The sequence below is a fragment of the Lichenostomus cassidix genome, chromosome 4, assembly GCF_008360975.1.
Source record: "Lichenostomus cassidix isolate B80296 chromosome 4, HeHo_3.0, whole genome shotgun sequence".
In the NCBI taxonomy this organism is placed as follows: Eukaryota; Metazoa; Chordata; class Aves; order Passeriformes; family Meliphagidae; genus Lichenostomus; species Lichenostomus cassidix.
This window is the reverse complement of record NC_139484.1, coordinates 67,123,075-67,143,613: the sequence shown is the minus strand read 5'-3', so window position 1 is coordinate 67,143,613 and position 20,539 is coordinate 67,123,075. Positions and strand designations below refer to the sequence as shown.

The 20,539-nt window shown below is 39.7% G+C and overlaps 1 protein-coding gene across 9 annotated transcripts in view; it reads right to left on the bottom strand.

Annotated features, from left to right (window-relative positions):
* The window catches only part of ABLIM2 (actin binding LIM protein family member 2), a 127,262-nt gene that overhangs the window by 55,748 nt on the left and 50,975 nt on the right, over window positions 1-20,539 (bottom strand). For all 9 annotated transcript variants that reach the window (XM_085059736.1, XM_085059739.1, XM_085059742.1 and 6 more), the window contains exons 4-6: window positions 15,694-15,809; window positions 11,513-11,639; window positions 9,482-9,575 (exon numbers count right to left, since the gene is read on the bottom strand). In XM_085059736.1, coding sequence (XP_084915862.1) covers window positions 9,482-9,575; window positions 11,513-11,639; window positions 15,694-15,809 — 337 coding nt within the window. The remainder of the gene's footprint in view (window positions 1-9,481; window positions 9,576-11,512; window positions 11,640-15,693; window positions 15,810-20,539) is intronic.

The window sequence follows — 20,539 nt, the reverse complement described above, 5'->3', positions numbered from 1 at the left end:
TCAGTGGTTGTTCTTGCTTGTTCCCATGTGGTAACACAACCCTCCTTGGCCAGCACTTTGACCCACATTTCTGCCACTGCACTGGCATAGAGGCATATTACAAAGACTATACTGGCCTCCATAAACTGAATTCTGAGGGGTATTTTCAAATAACAGTGATGCTATTCAGAAACTAACCTTTGTACTTGGAATAGAATACTATGCTCAGCATTAAGTGGAATCACATCAAATCTCCATACACATTTCTAGCAAAGCCAGAGTTTTGCATATTCAACAGAAGGACTCGAAGAATTACTCAGTAATAGTTGTATACAGTAATGGTTAAGTTAGTAAACAGCTGTCATATCATCTAGTGGGTTTGAAGGGACAGGCAACACTGTCAAGGCAGAGGTATTTGGCAAAATATCTATGTTTATGTCATACAACAGTGTTGAGGAGAAAAAACTGTGAGAGCCAGAAGTTAAAGACAGAATTCTGTGGAGAAAAACTCTTACTAATTTTCTTAGTCACAGTGGACCTGACTCACCACTGAGTCACTTCAACAGCATGCCAGGGCAAATGAACCATTTCTATCAGGATTTACACCACTGTAAACGCAGTGTAATGTTTTGTATCAATCATTCTCCTCATCTTCTCCTTACTGGATTCATTTATCATCCTGCTAGATGCCAAGAAACAGTCATATGAAATGTTCACTGCACGCACCTGCAGCATTACTTACGGCTTTAGCAATCTCACATGTACAGTTATTTCATGTGGTCTTGGTTCTGGCTCATCCTGCTGTGCTTTGCAGAGCCTTGAGAATTCCCACCCACATTTGAGTCATTTTAACTGCTTCCCACACACTCTCTATTCTTCCAGGTGTAAGGTGCAGATCAAATGTACCAAAAGGAGCATTTATCCCAGAATGATAACAACTTGCTATAGTACTGGACTCTCAGAAGAAGTTTCTAATGCTTATAGGAGAAAATAAAATTAAAGTAATTAAAAAACCATAAAGGGGATAATTGAGAACAAAGAAACAATAGAAGGAAAAATAGCACCATTACAACTGTAACCTCATTCTGTGACATCTACAAACAAGTTCTGGCTCAGGAGCAAATTCAGCCCTGTCACAGTTGGGTAAAATCTAGAAAAGGACAGTGCATTTTTTTCCACAAAACTTGGTAAACGTTCTTGTCAACCAAAATGGTCTGTCATGCCTAAAAACAATCATTTTGCACTCAGTTGCTTTTGTTATGGAGTGAGTGATCTGACTCTTGTTTTTTTCTTCTCAGCTTTGCAATTTTTCTTGCCACCCACTGAGACTGGAAGAAGCTTCTGTTTTCCATTTGCTCAGCAAATCTCCTTTCTTTCTTTTCCACTTTCCTCTCCCACTCCTTAAAACCCACCTAGGGGCCAAGATAAGCTGCAGCTGGCTCTCACTTATGCCAACTCTTGATAGGGGAGAGGGAGTGAAGAAGGAGAAAGATGACTTGCAGACATACTCCCTTAAATTTCAAATTTGCAGCTGTGCATTTAGCCCACCCATTTCAGATGGGAAGAATGAAGCTCAACCAACATGGAGCAGCCCTGGAGAAACAGCCTGATTTATCAGATGAAGCCAGCACAGCTCTTTTCACACTCAGCGTGGTGATCTGGACTGTAAACATCTGAGAACAGAAGTTGTGTCCCATTCTGTGCCTGAATAAGGATTTAGCTGGGACTGGAAGTGCTGCTGTCATATGCACAACTGACATTAATGATCCTTCCTGAAAGTAGGATGTCTCTACTTTCAGATATAATCCACGTATTTGCAGTTCCATGCACCATTCAGAAGTTCTTACTTTGGGGGGAAGGGGGGAAAGACATTTGCAAAAGCACAAAAAATGCTGAAGGTTAGTAGGATGAAAAAATCTTAAAGCTACAAGAAACGAGGGACAGGCTGCTCTCCTGCTATTAGCAGACATGCTGAACTGTTTTCACATGGGCCAGAGCATCCTGGGGATGCTTCATCAACAAAAGCAATTGTCACTGAGTGCACTTAGTGCTGCACCACTGCCATGGTTACGGGAGAGAGCTGGAGGCAGGGGCTTGTGCTGCTCCAGGGCCAAGAGAGGTGTGGGGCTCTGCAGAGCTGTGACAGCACCTGTGGGGCTCTGCAGAGCTGTGGCAGCACCTGTGGGGCTCTGCAGAGCTGTGACAGCACCTGTGGGGCTCTGCAGAGCTGTGACAGCACCTGTGGGGCTCTGCAGAGCTGTGACAGCACCTGTGGGGCTCTGCAGAGCTGTGACAGCACCTGTGGGGCTCTGCAGAGCTGTGGCAGCACCATTCCCCTGGCATGAGCCAGAGGAGCACCAGGGATGAACGACTATGCAAGTAACTGGATGAGGGACTGAAGACATCCATGAAGTGCAACGTTTCACGTTGTCAAAAATTCAAATGCTGGCAAACAGTACTGGGTATTAATGCATCAGCATGGCATGACATGGCTTAGGGTCACTGCAGACTGCTCTGCTGGGGTCTGAGGCTCAGGAGATACCAGGGTGACTCCTTTGATCCTTTAGTGAATCAATTCCAATAATTTAAGATAATTAACTGGTAGTTCATTTTTGCATAATGAGGAAAGGCAGTGGCCACCACAAGTGTCTGCCAGGCTCAAGAAACAAACTGTGCACTAAAACTAACACATACAAACCCACACAAGCACAAATGCACAGCAGCACTACTGAGGACTTTCCCCATACATGGGGGAGGAATTCTCGAAAGAAAAGCAAGCAAGCAACTGAAAACAGAAATTTAAAAAAACCCACAAAACCTAAAGTAGTCATTCTTTCTTCTCTATCAACCAGTTTCCCTCAAATTCTGAACTTTTTTGTTACTCAAAATAGTTTGCAGAACCCCTCACTCTGGTAAAAATGTGACAGTCTTAAGCTATCATCAAATGGTACTCAGTGCTCTTCAATAAACCTAACAAATTATTTACAGGGTAAAAGCTATGCAAACAGTTTAGTTTAACGTATAGTTTTCTCCTGACACATTAACAATTTGTGAGTTTTTAGCAGTTCAGATAATAAGTACAGATAGGTGTAACTCTGTATTTCTTTCTGGAGGAATAGGTGGCTAAAAAAAGGGAAAAGCTGAAAGTGGGAGAAAGATGAGGTGAATTATTCTAAACCAATGTAACTCGGCTACATAAAAGGCTAAAAGCTAAGGAAAAAAGCATTTGCATTGCTATTTATTTGTTTGCTGATAGTATTTTTAATGTTGCCTGTTTTAAAGAAAAAAGTCTAGGTCAACTGTCAATTAACACTTATCCAGCCAAATTCAGATACAATACACTGATGATTAATCTGCCTTTGCAAGCCAGCAGCCCCAGATAAATGCAAGTGGCATCAAACCAGAGACCATTCCCAAGCTGCAAAACGCCTGGCATCTCAGCAAACATTATGCATTGAAAGGGCTAGTCAATGTTTCCTACCTTAGATGGTCTCCTTTTGCAAAAGCTAATGCTGATTTATTTAGATGTGTCTTTCCAACAGTTTTCTTTCTTCTCCGTTGAAGGGGGAAAACTGGCGTAGGGAGCAGTTCCTAAGGAAGGCAGCAGTGCCACTTGGATCCTCTGGCTGCTCTGACAGCCTTCCCGAGGCTGCCCATGCTACAGGGAACCCTTTGCTCCTACAGACAGAGCTGCCTTTATCGCATCTTGCACTAATAATGCCCATGTAATAATCTGCTCAAGCACTTTTCACACATCACCAGCTCCTGTTGTTAATGAAACAGCAGGATAACAGACATTGCAGAATGAACCATTCTTCCACACTGCAGGCAGAAATTTGTACTCCCTGCTGCAAAGAATTAGTATCGTCTCTCTGCTGTGCTGAGACTTCAGCAGAGGGAAAGGCAATCAATTTACAAAGTGGATGTGGCTGCAAACAAAATCAGCTAAACCCTAGGGCAAAGCAAAAACAAACTATGAAAAAAAAAATTCATGTTTTAGTTAGTAAGTCACTGTGGTGTAAGTGACATTTAATTGACATACAAATTACTGACATTTCTAGTCTCATTCCTGCCTAGTGCCTACTGCATTTGTTCCCTTATTTCAAAATAAGATAGGGTTGTGATTAATAGATTTTAAAAACATATATTGATTATGTTTTTCTAGACATTTACACATGCATGTAAACCAGTAAAATGTTAACCCTTTCTTCCCCCACATAAACTGAGTGCCGTGCTGCCGTGTTAGGATGTCAGACACTAAACATAAAGATGGTTCCAACTACTCTAAGTGGTAGAGACCTTTTCAACAGCACTTGTAAGAAGGACACATTTACACCACAGTCATACAGCTGTGAATAATGGGACAGCTGTAGATAAAACTCAAGTGCTGAAAATACCCCTGAGGGGTATTTTGGCCATGTCTGAGATGCAGTTGCCTGTTGAAGCAGCCATGACCCCCTCACAGCCCATATTGGTTTTGCCATTAAAACATCCCCAGAAGGTTATCTTTGGATATGGAGGCTTCATCTAATAATGTAGGAAACCACCAGGTGAAACAGCAGACAAAGAGAACCCCTCCCCTCAAGTAATATCTCGCCATGGGCTGTCAATGTTAATGAACTCACAGAAAAAAATCACACCAGTGTGAGATACACCAGGAAAGTACTTCCTTTAGAAATAGTGGAAGGGGTTATTATCACTGCACAAGATAGTGGTGAGGCACTGTTGGGAGTACAGTGTTCATCCATGCTAAAGAAGGTGGTTCCAGTTAGGAACCCACAGTGAGAAGGTCCAGCAGCATCACCAAAAAGCCTGGGGTTGACTTTATGAGCAGAGGAGGGTTGTGTTCACTCAGTTTTGCAAAATAAAAGTTGAGAGGAACTAAGACTACTCTGCAAAATTCTCCTTACAGTTCATCAATTAAAGAGGAGAAAATTTTACAAAAATCTAAAAATCAATCTGTATCCAAAGAATTTTTAACCATACACAAACCCCTTTAAAATAGAGAGGTGCTGGAATTGAGATAAAGTTCCTAAGTATCAGATGTTAAGGAAACCCAGACACGCCTCCCAGGAGAGGATGAGGAGGAGTCACTGGCTGTCACACAGCTTTGCCATGCACCTCAACAGCTTTCCAAACCTTTTACACAACCTGCTGTGTGGGAAGGACTGGGAGACAGACAACACATCTCTGCCTCCCCCAGCAAAACGCAGCTAAAAGACTGGTTAAACATGAGGAAACAAGTGGAAAGCGTTTTCTTCATTGGAAGGGGTTTGCAACAGGCTCTGAATTACCACAAAAATATAGTACTTTTTTTTAAAGGCAACTACACTTTTCTTCTACGATATGCTCATTAGTACAAGTTGAAATTTTAACTAATAAATTACTACTTGTAATAGAAAAAAAGGAGAAAAATATTGTTGGTGTTAAATGCAGAGAAATAGATTGCAACATGACAAAAGGGAAATGGCTGGTCATAAAAATCAATGGCTTGTTATTTTAAAATATGTGTTATTGCATGATCATAACTACTGCAGGATTGGCAGCAGAGATACAGCACAAGCACTGAAATAAACCTTTTCTCTCCCTAGACGTTTTCAGTCACGCTGCATTTTCAGTCAAATTACTAAAGTAAACTTCAGCAACCTTGCTCCTCACTTAAGATGGCAGAATTATCAATATATATGGTCAGGGATAAAATAAAATAACTTCTAGGAGAGGACTGATTTGCATTTAAAAGTGCTCTGTATGCTTCACAAACAAAGAAATCCTGACCATAAATGCACTGGTGGGTAAGGGTTTTTAAAAAACAACAGCAAAACTGTTGCTTTTAAAAGCAAAAGAAGAATTTATCATCTCCATAAATGATATGCTCAGCCCCTTTCATAGCTTTTCCAGAAAAAGTTCCCTGGGAGAGTGGGAGCAAGCCAAGGTGGACTGGAGGGGGAAGAAAGAAACAAGAAAGGAATTATAAACAAAGCTATCCTGTGTTTAAGCCCATTTACTACATGGAATAAATCTGGCCCTCAGAAAAATGGGCTGAGTGAAGAATTTAAGTAACTAAATCATCATTGTATTTGGCTGACAACCTACAAAAACAGCCATATTTTTATAACTTATCAGTAACTCACACTGGTAGACTCTCCCTTCCTTTCTGCTGAATAAACACTTAAAATGAACAAGTGTTGGAAAGGGAGGCAATATTATAAAATCTGGGCACAGAATAATTGTGGAAGCAGCTGTCCTCCTGACATTATCACAGAAATCAGAGATGGAAAAAATCCTATTAGGTCATATAGTCCCTCCCTTTGTCATTGCAGGACTGCTCCCTAATGTAGATTTTCCAGTGCCTTGTCCAATCTTGTTATAAGACTTTCTAAGTGATAGTTTCCAGCAGCTCCCTTGGGAGAGTATTCCTCTGCCTAATAAGTATTGCTGTCAAGATTTTCCTCTGCTTTAATAGCAATTTGCCCTATTATTTCTGTGTTTCTCCAGATAATATTCAAGATGGTAAAAAGAAATACTGATGCTTTGAAAAACGCCACAGGATTCCTGACAATTCCACAAAAAACATCTCCTACAACAAAAAACCAGCCATGACTACTTTGTATTTTTTCTGTCCTCCTGACCAGGAGATACACAAACATATCAATCAGCCTGCTGGAGACAAACACACATCGAGTTCAATACCAAGACCAGAGAGAGGGAAAAGATCAGCCCAGTTCCAAGGCTTTTGAACAAGTCCATCTGCTGCACACAAACAACAAATGCATTAACCACATTAGCTACAGATATGGTCTCTGCATCCTTTCCCATCTGTTTGCTCAGGCCATGACTTTTGTTCAGCTTCCTGCTGAAAGGAGGTGTGTGCATTTTGTCCTCAGCCAGCTGCTCTCCAAGGTCAGCACTGAAACTCAATGGCTGTTTTAAGTGATGATCCCTTAGAGCTCCAAAGACCCACAGAAATCCCAGGCTGATTCCCAGGGAAGAAGGCTCACAGTGTGAGTCACAGCTTGTAAACAGGCAGTGGGAATGTAAAGAAAGCTCTTGGGATATGTCACAGGAAAACAGAGGGGATGGGAGCAGGTAGCTTGGGAGGTGTGGTGAGGAATAGGACCTACTGTGACAGCAGGATGCTAGGACATGTGACATGAACCCATATTCAAGCTTCAGTAGCTTTATTGTACACAAACCAGTATGTTGTTTTGTACAATCCTATAGAAAAAAAGTTCACAGGTGGTAAAATTTCCAGGCTGTTACAACAAGTGTCCAGACATTAAATATCATTATAACCATTCAAATCCATTGCCTGCTTCATCCTAACTTCATCCTATCTTTCCTCTTTCACATTAATGCTAGCTGACATGCCTGTGCTTTTACAGACTGTGAAAGTCCTTTCTCCTCATCTATTTTTTTTAAAGGTTTCAGAATCCTGCCTCAGTAATTTTTCCACAGTTAAATGCCACAGACCAATGAAAGTAGCTCCCAGCCTGAACCAATACCAAAGTGAGATGAGAATCAGTGCTACAGAGCTGCCCTTAGAGCAACACTGAGGAAGGGAGGAGAGGGACACACACTAACCAAAACCATCACATATCATGGTAGAATTCCTACAATACCTTCAAAAAAATTAACTTTTCCTAAGTTTGTTACTGGCCCATCTACAGTAAAAACAAGGAACTCTCTTCCTATTCAGTACACTCTTGCCTAGCAGTCAGAAGCATCAATTACAGCCACATGTACTCCCAGGTCCCACAAACCAAACTTGGTACTGTTACTACACAAACCTTTAAACCTTTTTTTTTCTTTTTATTACCCATAGAGACAGTAAGGAACTGGTTCTTCATCACATCACTCTTCATGCTACTGTTTAACCGTATTGCAGGTAAAATATTACCAAATAAAGAGAGCATTTTTTGCACATATTTCAAGGCAACAGCCAGAACAGAAAAACAAAATATTGTGAAACCAAGAGTCAGTACAGAAACTGGTGGTTCTGTTCTTCTCCTATCTCAGTATTAATCGCTCCTTGTAAACTGCTCTGAGTAAGTGCACTCCAGATTTGCCACAGCTTTAACTCTTCTCTCTGCATTCATCTCTCTCTTAATTACCTTCACTTTCAAAGCACACTGCTTCTTACTGCCTTTCATTCAGTGTCTAAGGTTGACACCTCTGAAAACATGACACAGCTGCCACTGGTCACCTTTTATATTTTTGATGTTTTTAAGATGTTTTCTTTTGTTTTGCCTCTCCCAGTTGAGACAATTGTGTGCAAAAAAAGTGAAAACAGTATCTTTATGCTCCTTCCAATTCCTTTTTTATAGATCTCTTTTCTGAGAGGTCTGTAAAGACCTTTGTTAATGGAAAAGCTTCTCATGCCTAAAGTTAACACCTTATCATCCCATCCAATACAGATTTTGTCTAGGACGGACACTTGCTCTTCAGCTCCTAACAAGCTGTAATTGTCCACCATTTGTGTAGTTAAGTCTTTGTATGGCTCCAAGCAGATCTTTCTCTGCTGGCAGTCCTTTGGGACTTCTCCAGGCTTTCTTAGCTGATGTTAAGAGTGAACTGAGCAACTCTTCCTAACTCCAGTACTGCTTGGACTTCACAAGATACAGGGAAAAGCAGGAAGAAAAAGTAGATAATTGACGACATTGACAGGATAACAGTACACTTAGATCCAAGGATAAATTCTATTCAAATCTAAGGAGTACATTAGTTTGTGACTCTGGGTCAGTTATATGGAAATCTTTGCATAATGCATAAACATGTACCTACACTAAACAACCTCCTGCTGCTTAGAACAACAAGAGCAAAAAAATCTCTGCCACACAGCTCATTTCTGGGTGCAAACAGACAGCTCAAATCATTAATTTTACTTTTCAACAGCTTCATCCTTTCTTTGAGGAACATAAAGGAGAATCAAAAAGGACAAATTACAAATGAATTGAGCTAATGTTTTAAAATGTGCCTGTCGCTGTTGAGCCGCTAGCAGAGAAAAAGACCTGAGTTCTCAGTGTAGCATAAAAAAGAGAGCTTTTATTATTTGATTCCAACTTATATAGATTTTTCAGAGCTCACACAGATTGGTCAGTCAGAAACCTCCTCCTAGGCCTGATTGGCCAGGCCTGAACTGTCCAAATCTCGAGACACTGTTTTTAATAACATCCAAACTTTATCTTTGTTTATAAAGCACAGGCAAAAATTCTCATGGGAAAGACCTGTGCTAGCCACATGTGCCTGATAACACATTCATTTATTACTTCCGCTGCCTGAACATTCTCCAATACCATAAATATCCATTTAGGTATTTACCTAAAATGTGAATTACCAAATCATTAACGGAAGAAACAAAAAACCCGAGTATAGAAGAAGTGCCCAGTATTTAATGACAGTAACATTAAGCTGTTGCATTCACACTCACTTGTGAGCAGAAGACCCAGAAGAGCTACTCTTTTTGTGCACTTTGAGATGCACTTGAATGACAGGTTCTGCTTACCTCGAGCACTCTTCCTGTGATGTACTTTTCACAGTTGTCACATCTGATACCAAACTTTGCGTGATAGTCGGTTTCGCAGTATGGAACACCATCCCTAGGGAAGAACAACAGGCTTACAGTTTACTAGGAGATTATGCATCGAAAATTTGTCAATATTTCAGCACTTCATTGGGTATTATGGACTTTCCTGACTCCCAAGTACTCGTATTGATTAATATTGTAAAAAGCTGAAGAATTAATGAACTATTTTGGACCATTTTTCCGCTTTGTTGCTAAACTCAGCCTTGTCACACCACTTGGTCTCTGAGACCCTCACACCATCTGTTTAATCGTGTTACCCATTAACTTCATCCACATGTTTCCCCCTCTGTGGAAAAAATAGTTATTTCTATATGTTACTCCTTCCCTCTTATAATCTAATTCATCCAATTTATGTATAATCCAATACATGTATTACCTAATCCCTTAGCTGAGACTGCAGAGAGTAATTTCTCAAGTATGTTGTCTGTAAACCAAGTTTGGATAAACATTTAAATCTACTGACATTCTTGACTGGACTTGCTTAGAGACAGTCATGGATCAAACATCTTGGGAATGTGCTTCACAGAGGCCAGCAATGACTACAAGAATTCAACCTGAGAAGCAGAAGAGACCTTGCAGTGTGTTCATGCATGATGTGACCAGCTATTCCCAAGTGAGTTAATGAAGAATAAAAACCAGAGTCTCAGCTTTTATTCTAAAGCACCAGGACCAGCACACTTGGACTATTGTTCTGAAAAGAACCTGTTAATTTTGCATTTTACAGTTTTATGAGGTTGTACGTGTAGACCATTAAGCTGAGGAATGAAAACAAATTGCTTTAGAAAAACCTGGAGACTCTTGTCTTGTTTCAAAGTGCAAGTTAAACATAGTTAAATATGTTTCATTTGTTATGCTAAACCAGCCCATGATCAGACAGATTTATGAGCAGAGGCATAATTTTATCAGATATTTCCCTGGAGAAACATAGAGATTAATTTTATAGCATGCAAGTTGGATTTCTTAGAGACTAACCTATAAGTTATCACAATAATTAATTAGGTTAATTAAAGCCAGGATGTTTCTTCTCTTGAGTTATTTTGTTTGGCATTTAGCCTTTTTAAAAAGAAGATTTCACAATAAGTATATCTTGACAATTTATGGGGGTTTATATTAAATAACAAGCAAAAAAAAAGCACCTTACTAAAATACAGCAGAGTAGCACAACATTGAGACAATGCAAAACCTTATTTAAGAACACCCTTTTAATAAATATTGTTCTCCAGTGCAAGCTGTGAAATTCAATGTTATACTTGTGTTAGTCTAAATCCAAAGAATTGTTGAAAGTCAGTGGGATATAGGCTCTGAAACTCCATCATCTCTGGGCACTGGTGATTGAGTTACTCTGCTGCTTAAGAAAATTTCAATGTAACACACTTCTCTGAAGCAGAAATTAATCCCAAATGCCTTGGCCAGTGAAAGGCCTGTATGTCACTGGCCTGATCAAAGTGTTGACATGGGACTTGGTCTGTGTGCATGCTTTGTGCTCTTCCTCAGTGCTGTCATCACACCCAGTCCAAATCTGACAGCACAAGGGTCTGGAGCAGCTCAAAAACGTGATATGTACATCCTTAATGAACTTTGGGTGAACATTTCTGCTTATGTAATACACAGAGAAAGAACAGTACCTGCTTGTTCACATTACAGCATCGCAGAGATCAAAATCAAAGGTGACTAAGGGCATACCTTTGGGTCTTGGAAACATATTCCACCCTCTGCCTCCCTACAGCATAGCTGCTTTGTCAAGTCCCACTCCAGGTAAATGGACAAATGTGACTTCTACTTTTCTCCATTTCATTTTTTTAAAATACAATTTAGATAATAATTTAGACAATAATATCTAGTATGTATCTCCAAATATATATAAACAATATATAAAGGGTATGCAATGACAAATTAATTATATGGCATTAAAAGAATGCTGGAAAGAGGTGAAAATACTCCTCTACTTACTTGCTGATATACTCTGCATTCAGTAGCTTGCCACATGTATTGCACTTAAAACAGCCCAAATGCCAGTGTTTGTCCAAGGCGACCAAGGATTGGCCATTTTTTATTTCTGAACCACAACCCCCACAATCTGCAAGAGAAAAAGCCAATATGAGTGAATAATGTTTTTCAGGTTGTCATGCAGCAGTTGGTTACTGCAGTACAAGGATCCATCAGAGTCCCAGGAAGAGCTCCTGAGGGCTCCACAGCTCACTCCTGGCTGCTCACTGATGGATGACAAGTGTTCCTGCCCTTAGAATTCTCTGGTATTGCTAAAAGACATGCAGTTTCCTAGTGACTTAGGCTTTATTTTAATTCATTTATACTGTGTTTAAAAAATACGAAGTTTTGTTGATTTAATTTTTCAAGCATCGCAAATCAGCCTGACAAAAGAAACAAAAACCACAAAAGAGTAAAACAAAGCTTTGGTTCTATTAGACTTTGCCTCTGGATCTGTAAGCTCTAGTTATTATTATTTCAAAATTCTTTTTGCAACCATAAAAAAAATCCAAGCTGGAATGCTGACATGAAATTTCTTGTAACCAGAAGAAGCACACCAATATTTAAAGAGGTATTAGTAACATTTCAACATGTGAAAGGAATGGCTGTCTATCTATTTATTCTCTATAGAAATTCACTTAACGAAACTCCAAGAGGTGCTAACAAAAAATACATGTAAAATGTATAATAACTGGGTAACACAGGTTAGTCTATGTTGGTTAAACAGGCTGTAGGTGAACTCTCTATATTCGCCAGAAAAAGTATATGAGAACAAGATTTTCTGGGGGTTTGCTTGCCCTTATTTTAACAACGGATAATTTAGTAAAAGCCAAATCTATGCTCAGTTTCCACACGAACAGTGCACCAGTGAGTTCCCTTTTTAGAGATGTTACACAGACATGGGGTTTGGATCTGGTTCTCCATATCCCAAATGAACCCTCTAATACCCTACAAGGTATCATCCCTCATTCACTCTTCACTCTACAGATTTCCTGTCTATGTATGATTTTCCTACTAAAAGTTAGAAGAGTCAGAATATGTGGAGAAATAGGAATCAGTGATAAATTGATTCTAGTATCAATATCTTGGTAATCCTTCTAATCCTCCATAAGAGATCTTCCATCTTATGTGGAAAAAAAACACGGTATTTTTAGGAATTCTTAAGGTATAACAACAATTTTCTAGAGAAAAGAAAAACGCTGAAAGACACTTAATCATTCAGAGATGCCAGGAGAGAAAAAAACCACAACAATGTCTTACATGGAAGAGAAAGCTATGCAAAAGCATTAAAAAGATTTATCTAGTTATTAAGAAAGAACTCTAAACCTAGGATCTCAATAAGACCTCTAAACAGTCCTCTGTAAAGCTTTCTGATTTAAGATGGTATTTAGCTGGTTACATGACCCTAATGAGACAGTGTAAGTGAAATTGTAAATGTTTCACTTCTGAGCACACAACAATAAAGCACAGTTTGTATTTTCCTTTAGTGGATTTGGAATGTATTAGGGGAGCAATAATGTGTCTCTTTAATGTTACCCTCTAGAGCACAAATACATGGAAACAAGCCTAGCACAAAAGCATGTGCACTACAGATCAGAACACTGGAGTTTTGCTAATAAAAAAGAACATTTGGGTGTGTGCCTCTCTTTAGTCCCTGCAGCATTCTACAATATCTATTGTTTAATTGCAATCAGAAATTTGTTTGTGATCTCCCCTGTACTGGGGATTCATCTGTTAATCTAATTTAATCTCCCTGCTTGAGGGTTTATTTCATAAACAGTACAACATCATGTGCTCAGATGTCACTCACCTTTCATCTGGTTTAAGCTTGGGTGGGCAGAAATGCAGCATTTTTGGGCTAGTTTTTTTATTCCCAACTGCTGTTCTCTCTGTAAAGTGCCAGATAATTACAAACAAATATTATGGTTGCTATGCCAACAGTGCCTACTGATGCAGCATCCTTGTCTTCCCATCTCAGATGCAGCATCCTTTGGTGACTCAACTAATTTCAACCAATAACTCTGCAGAACACATCAATTTGCTGCTACATGTTGATATTCTTCCTCGAGTACTCTCTCCACATCAACACTGTCACAAGAGGTTTTGAGAGCTATTGTTTTATTAAACAAAACAAAACAGATAGGTAGACACCTATGTAGTAATAAATAATTCAAGGACTCAGGCAGAAAGCAAGTGTTTGACTTTCTTTATTTCTTCCAAAAGGAATGAATAGGAGGTCAGAAGCAAAAGGGGAGGATGAAAATAGAAGGGCTTTTCAGAGGGGGCAGTGATGTTGGGAGCTCAGTGAGGCCCCAAGAGATGTTCTGAAAGCATTGCTGACATAAACAGGCTGATGAAGAGCACACATGGTACATATCAGACAGCTCTGGGACAGGAACAAACCCAGTGGAACAGTGGGTCAACCTACTAATTGCTCCTTGAATAAGTTTGCCTGAAGTCACGTTTTTGTGCATTATTAAACAGAATTGCTTGTTTAAAACATTAAGGTCTCTTCCAAGAAAGCTGTTTTTAGAAAGAGATATATCTTTATTTGCTTTCTGTAATATGCAGCATAGCTACAGACAGCCACTCTGGTCCTTCAGTTCTCCAGTCCAACCAGGATGTCTCTGACAACGCTTGTTTATTTCTGAAACACTGATTCTAGCCTAAGGATTATGTGCTTGGAAAACAGCTGATATTACATATTGATCTTTCACATATTATATATTAATCATCATTTCTTCATCAATTTCTAAAGAGATTTAAAAGAGACCTGATTCTGAGGTTTAAATAAGTATGTTTGAGATTTAATTTGAGGAAAAGTTAAATTTTTATTTTCCAAGGTCAGGTTTTGCCACAAAGATATGCTTCCAGTGCTGTTTCCCTGTGAGGCAAGTGGCTTGCTGAGGTTTGCAGGTACCTGTGCTCTGGGGAGACTTGGGGCAATGACCCAGGAGAGCCAGGGAAGTGCAATGACGAGAAAAACTGTCCATGGTGTGCATGTGTGCACAGAGAAAGGGAATGTAAATACATTAAAGGATTCTATACCAAAGAAAATCAAATGAACTTGTTCTGTCAGTACTTAACCAGGCAAATAATGCCCATTAAAGTCAAAGGCACTTTTCACATATGACAAGGAGACAGCAAAGATGGCTAAGAATGATCTATCTCTGGAATAAATGACAAGAGCAAGCGCCTAAAAGAGAGTGCCATCCTACATCCAAAAGGGAATGCCATTAGCCAGAGGAATCAGTAGATCATCTCACAGAGCATTAACACAGCAGCTTTTGCTGATAAACTGTACAAAGGAGATGGTGAAAACTTCTGTGAAAAAATGTGGGGGAAAAAAAAAAACAGAATAAAAAAGGAGAGACTTCTGCCAGAAGTGGGCTAGATTGCTTATGCAGGAAGATGAGCAATCCATGGGGCCCTTCCTCACACATGCTGAATCCAGCTTGATGTGACAGCCATTCAAAATAGTCATCAAAAATATTTCTGTCTTTGCTGTTTAATTGAATTGCTGTTGGTGTTTAGTTACATAAAGCTAGTGGTGGACTTTTAAAGCATGGCAGCACTTCATGAGCAAAACAGTGGAGGAAGAGAGCTCAGAGCAAGACCACCACTTTATGATCTACTGCAAAAATATTGGTGTGAGAAGAGCACATTTCTTCCCTGTAGCGTTTGTATCTTCTGATAGTGCACAATAGTCTGAGGTCAAGGTGAATGTCCCCCAGAGTATTCAGCCATGCAATCCTGCCACTGACATTTTCTGAAGCAATACCAGAACACTTACAAATCATTAAATCCCATATTGAGTTTTATTTCAGCTGTACTTGATTAAATCCTTAAAAATGTTAACATCTATATTATATTTTTCTCCAAATAATTTTGTTTAGCTCCTTTTAATCAAATTTTTGAGAGGTTCCATGTATTGTTAATCCTATAATGGTACCATCTGTGTTTCTTTTTAACAGCAGACTTTCTCCAAAAACCACCCCACATTTTTTCACGTGGCTCCATTGTATTTCATGACACCTCTCATGCAGCATAGAAGTTCCAGTTACACATATTGGTGTAAAATTGTGCTCCTTAAACCTGTGTGGACTAAGAAGCAGTGACTGAAAAGAGCAGAAATCTGTACTTACTTCGCAGGTTCTGTACAGGGAAAGAGCCAGAGGTGCTGGAAGGGGGCAAGGAACATTTCTGGCAGATGCATTCCTTCCCGTTGAAAGTCACCCGGTCACCCGCAGGGAAAGGCAACCTACAACAGCAGAAACAAAAGCAAACTGGTTACAGTCTCATGCCTTTATCGAAATTAAATATCTTTCTATAAAGGAACTGATTATACCCTGGTTTCTTTTCCTCTGCTTGCCCAGCTCTCATTCAGTTTTCTGGCCACTTAGAGGCTTAAGTATCAAAGGGACATATCAAACAGACAACTTTAAATGCAGATGGTTACAGCTTCTTAGGAAAAACAAATATCTAAAGATACAAAAACACAGTGAGCGCTCAAGTCCAAATCGTTGTGTATCTAAGAAATGTAGTATCAGCCAGGGTTCATCACTAAGAAGATCAGTTACAGAATGAAAATAAAATTGGCATTACAGGGAGTTAAGTAGAGGCAAATGCAGCTGCTTTTATGTTGTTAAATAGCTGCATGAGAGTGATGACTTTTATACGTTAAAAACCAGCACTTGTCCTCACAACTTTTGCCACATCAAAGTCTTTCTCTTAATCTATGTGTTCAGAAAGCAAATGTTAGTGAACTCTCAAAGGAAAAAACCTATCCCAGTTACAAACCCCACACTGTCTACATTACTTATTTTCCCTACTCAACAGCAGCTCTCCTTACACTTAATTAAATCATTCCTTTTTATCAATGTCTTTAAAACAAAAAGCTTTCTGCTGTGCACTTCCTTGTCTGGGCACAGAAACCACTGAGGGTTTTTCTCTAAGGGAACCAGATGGACAAATCACTTCATATGCAGCAAAGGATGGTGAGGATTTAGAAACACATTTCACTCCACCCAAAGCTCATGTCCAAATAAATCCTTATCCAAGCTATCAAAATATGGCTTAAGTGGGGCACAAACATAGCACACACCTTCTGCCTCATGGTGAAGTCCATCTGATCAGATTATTTCATTAAAACTCTGCGTGGCATTCCCCCACAAATGCTATTGAATTCATACCAATTGCAAGGTTGTCTTCACTGCAAAAACTACAGAGTTACTTTGTGCTAAACTTAAACATTATTTTGCTCCCTAAACTGCATAAGAGAGGCTTATTCTACACTTGAATTACATTTAAAGGCAGTATTTTATTATTTAGAAAAAGAACAAAACAAATGCTGTCCTTTCTTTCTATATAATGTTACTCAAATCTATTTGAAACCAGCTAAGTTCAACACTGTCATCCATTTTGGATCATTGGTGACAATTTAAAAACCATGAGCACACATGGAGTTTAAATATGCCAAAGTTTACAGGCACCACAGCATGTCACAGAGCCTCCTCAGATGGGAGGGCAGGTGGGGGCTTTCCTAGTCCATAAACACATCATACTTGATTTATCTTCTAAGAGTTCAGTAGCTAATCACAGTGCCTTTCCATCACAATGGGAGAGGGCAATGATTTAGATTCTTTAATGTTTTCCAAATATGCGAGACACCTTGCTCTAAAAAAACCTAGAGAAATATTCCTTGAGGCTGTCCAGCCCGAGGTACAGACAGACATTTCCTTCCCTCACAGGCCTTCTAAGACCATAAATAAGTCTCCAAGTTTGTTTCACTGTCTTGCTCACTGGGAATTCATACCCAACACGTTTGTCAGTATTTCTGTAGCAGCTGACCTCTCCCTTTCACAGGCAGCTCTGCTCGAGCATTTCAGTGCCAGTATGAGTGAAAGCACAACAGAAGGTGGTAACAGTCAATTAACAAGGTTTCACTTGCTGAGCTCTCTAAGTTGTGAGCAGCACTATATATAGAATTTTAGGCTAAGAGCAGGGTAGCTGCCTTCAAATACAATGATATCTCACCACCAGTCACCCACTGAATACTGCTAGGTATTGCAGAAATCAGGACAGGGTTTTAATTAGCTACTTATCCTTTAATAAATATTCAGTGAGATTTTCACAGTTGGATAATCTATTTTTAAAATGAGAATTTAGAGCATTTTTCAAGCAGCTCTCTGAAATGACTTGTAGAATTTTAACACATCTATGATTCATTTCCCAACAAATTTTGTTTTATCCACCTGCCTACAATATTTGCAAACTCAGAAAAAAATCTGGAGGTGACCAATACAACTACATTGCAAAACATCAAATCACCATGAGCCTAATCCAGGGTAACTGTGTGCTGCTACTGGAAGGTCAGGTCCTGGTCTTTCTCTCTCCACTACACCTCAATCTAAGCAGCAAGTCATTTAAGCTTTTTGGGACAAAAGAAAATATTAATTTTTTTTCACAGTAGATGGATAGCCACCTATTCTTTAAATTGCTGATGTGACCCAGTGGCTGAACAGTCAACTAAATTTGATATATGAAAATTATCAGAAGCCTGTGGTTGGGTTGTGGAGAGAGCAAAGCTCCATTTCAGTAGCTGGCTGCAGTTACACCAGGTCAGATGTAATGTCAGACTGCAACCTAAGGACCAACAGGATCAAATTCTGCTCTGACTTGTACCTGGTACAATCACATCCCTCAAGGTGCTCCACAGGGATGAATTTGACCCTGTGGATTAAAATGATGATACAAAGTGGACACTGTGTGCTACCTCCAGTCTACAAGAATTTCAGCAAGGGCAAATGCTGAATCCTGAAAGGAAGGAGGAACAACCCCATGCACCAGCACACCAAGGGGTTAATCAGCTGGAATGCATTAGGGGTCCAGGGGGACACCATGATGGACATGAGTGAGCAGAGAGACCCCATGGCAAAGGCCAGCCACACCCTGGGAGGCATTAGTGCAGCCAGCAGGTCCAGGGATGTGATCTTCCCTGCTGTTCATCATTTCAGAGACTGCAGCAGGTACCATCTTGGGCTCCCCAGGACAAGATTTGCTGGAGGGACAGGAGGGAAGGTGGCTAAGTCCAGAGCTGCAGCACAGGACACACAGGCAGGCAGGGGCTGCAGGAGATGCACTTGTTCAGCTTTGAAATGCTTGGGGAGATAGTATTGGTTTCTAAAACCACCTCATGCCATGGGTATGAAAAACATGATCTGACATGATTGCTACGCTTAGAGCAAACTTAATTTGAACTTCTGATTTTCAGTATTACCCTAATTTCTTAAGACATACATTCACAAAAGATCTCGGCTCTTTCTAGAATTAGTGGTGTTATATGTAGGACTACACAATCTTCTGTTGAAAAGGAAGGATTTCAGCTTTCTGGTTCTTTTATATTCTACATTGCGGACTAAGGGAATAACCTTCTTGAAGACAGTAAAAACACAAATGGATTGAAAGAGGTTTTATAGCTGGGTTTGGCACACAACCCCTTGAAGAATATGTATCTGCCTCTTTCCCCTCCATGCACTGCTCACCCCTGCATGGCACAAATTCAGCTTCTGTCATGATGCTGTTTTAAAACAAAACTTCATTAACTCAGAAAAACTTAGATATCAAAATTCCGTAAAGCAAACACGAATCTATTTCTTTATTAATCCAGGATGTATGTGCAAATCTATCCTCCAGCTAAGGGTCAAGTTGTTGTCCTTCTGTCTTTATCATTTACATGTCACAATTTCTTTCCAACTTTTAAATACAGGAATACTGAAACTAAAGGGGTAACTATTTCATACACTCCTCCAACTGAGTACATAAACACCAATCCCCCCCAACTTTACTAATTACAGAAATACCCATAAACCCAAATCCCAGTTCTTTGATATCCAGTGAGCACACAGCCCATCAGTAACACATATCATATTCTAGGCCCAATATTATACTGACCATAAACCTTCAATATGCTTAATAAATCTATATTACTTATTAACACACTAGGACACCTCCTGAAAATTCCATTTTCAGAGTATTATCACAGGTATGAAAACCTATTTCTTTCTGAAAGACTCAATGTCCTGCCCTTTCCTATCCTACATAAGAGTCCCACTGTACTGTCTTCAACAGCCATGTAAGAAATATGTACATAATTTTAATAAAACTAAGTTTCTATTGCTACAGCCAGCCCTAACTTTCTCCCTTTTTCTATTTCACATTTACAAACACAGGAAGATTTTGAAGGAAATGTCTTTGGCAGCCCTCTGGAGGACACAGCTCCTTCCAATTAATGAAGTGGTAAGAAGATTGCTCAGCCACTTCCTGGGAATTCAGAGTAAGTATTTAATCTGCAACAGTTTTTAATCTACGTTGTTATTCTTCCACTCATTCCTAGTTTTAGGCATTATCATCACAAAACACAACAGCAGAAAAAGGTTACATTAGACTATGAACAGCATTAGAAGAAGAAGGGATTAAGCACTCAATCTTTACTCCAGCAGAGCAAACAAATTCAATTAAAACCTGAATTTTTTAAGAGCCACTTGGTTAACATAAGATAGTGAGAAACAATAAAACAGGATGGCACAATATATTGTACTTTTTGTAGTTTTTCTCTTAATATTAATTCTTTTTTTTCCCCAGACTTTAGCTGTGGCAGCCCTGGACAGTAGCATCTGACTCCCAAGAGATGCCCAGGGATGAGCTGGATTTCTGACACACTAAGAGGGCAGAGGGGAAGGGCACCAGGTTACAAATGCAGCACAGAGGACACAAGAAACACAGCTCCCTGTGACACTGTGCCTTGTGGCATCCAACAGTAGTAATAGCAGGATCTCTGAGAGAAAACTGGGCTTAGATTGCTGACATTTTCCCACTGCTCCTGCTAGCTAGATTTTCTCACTGATACTACCACACACTTCCCACATATTTCTATTCAAACCTTATCTCCTCTGAAAATAAGGAAAAAGAGGAGTTGCTACTGACACTGGT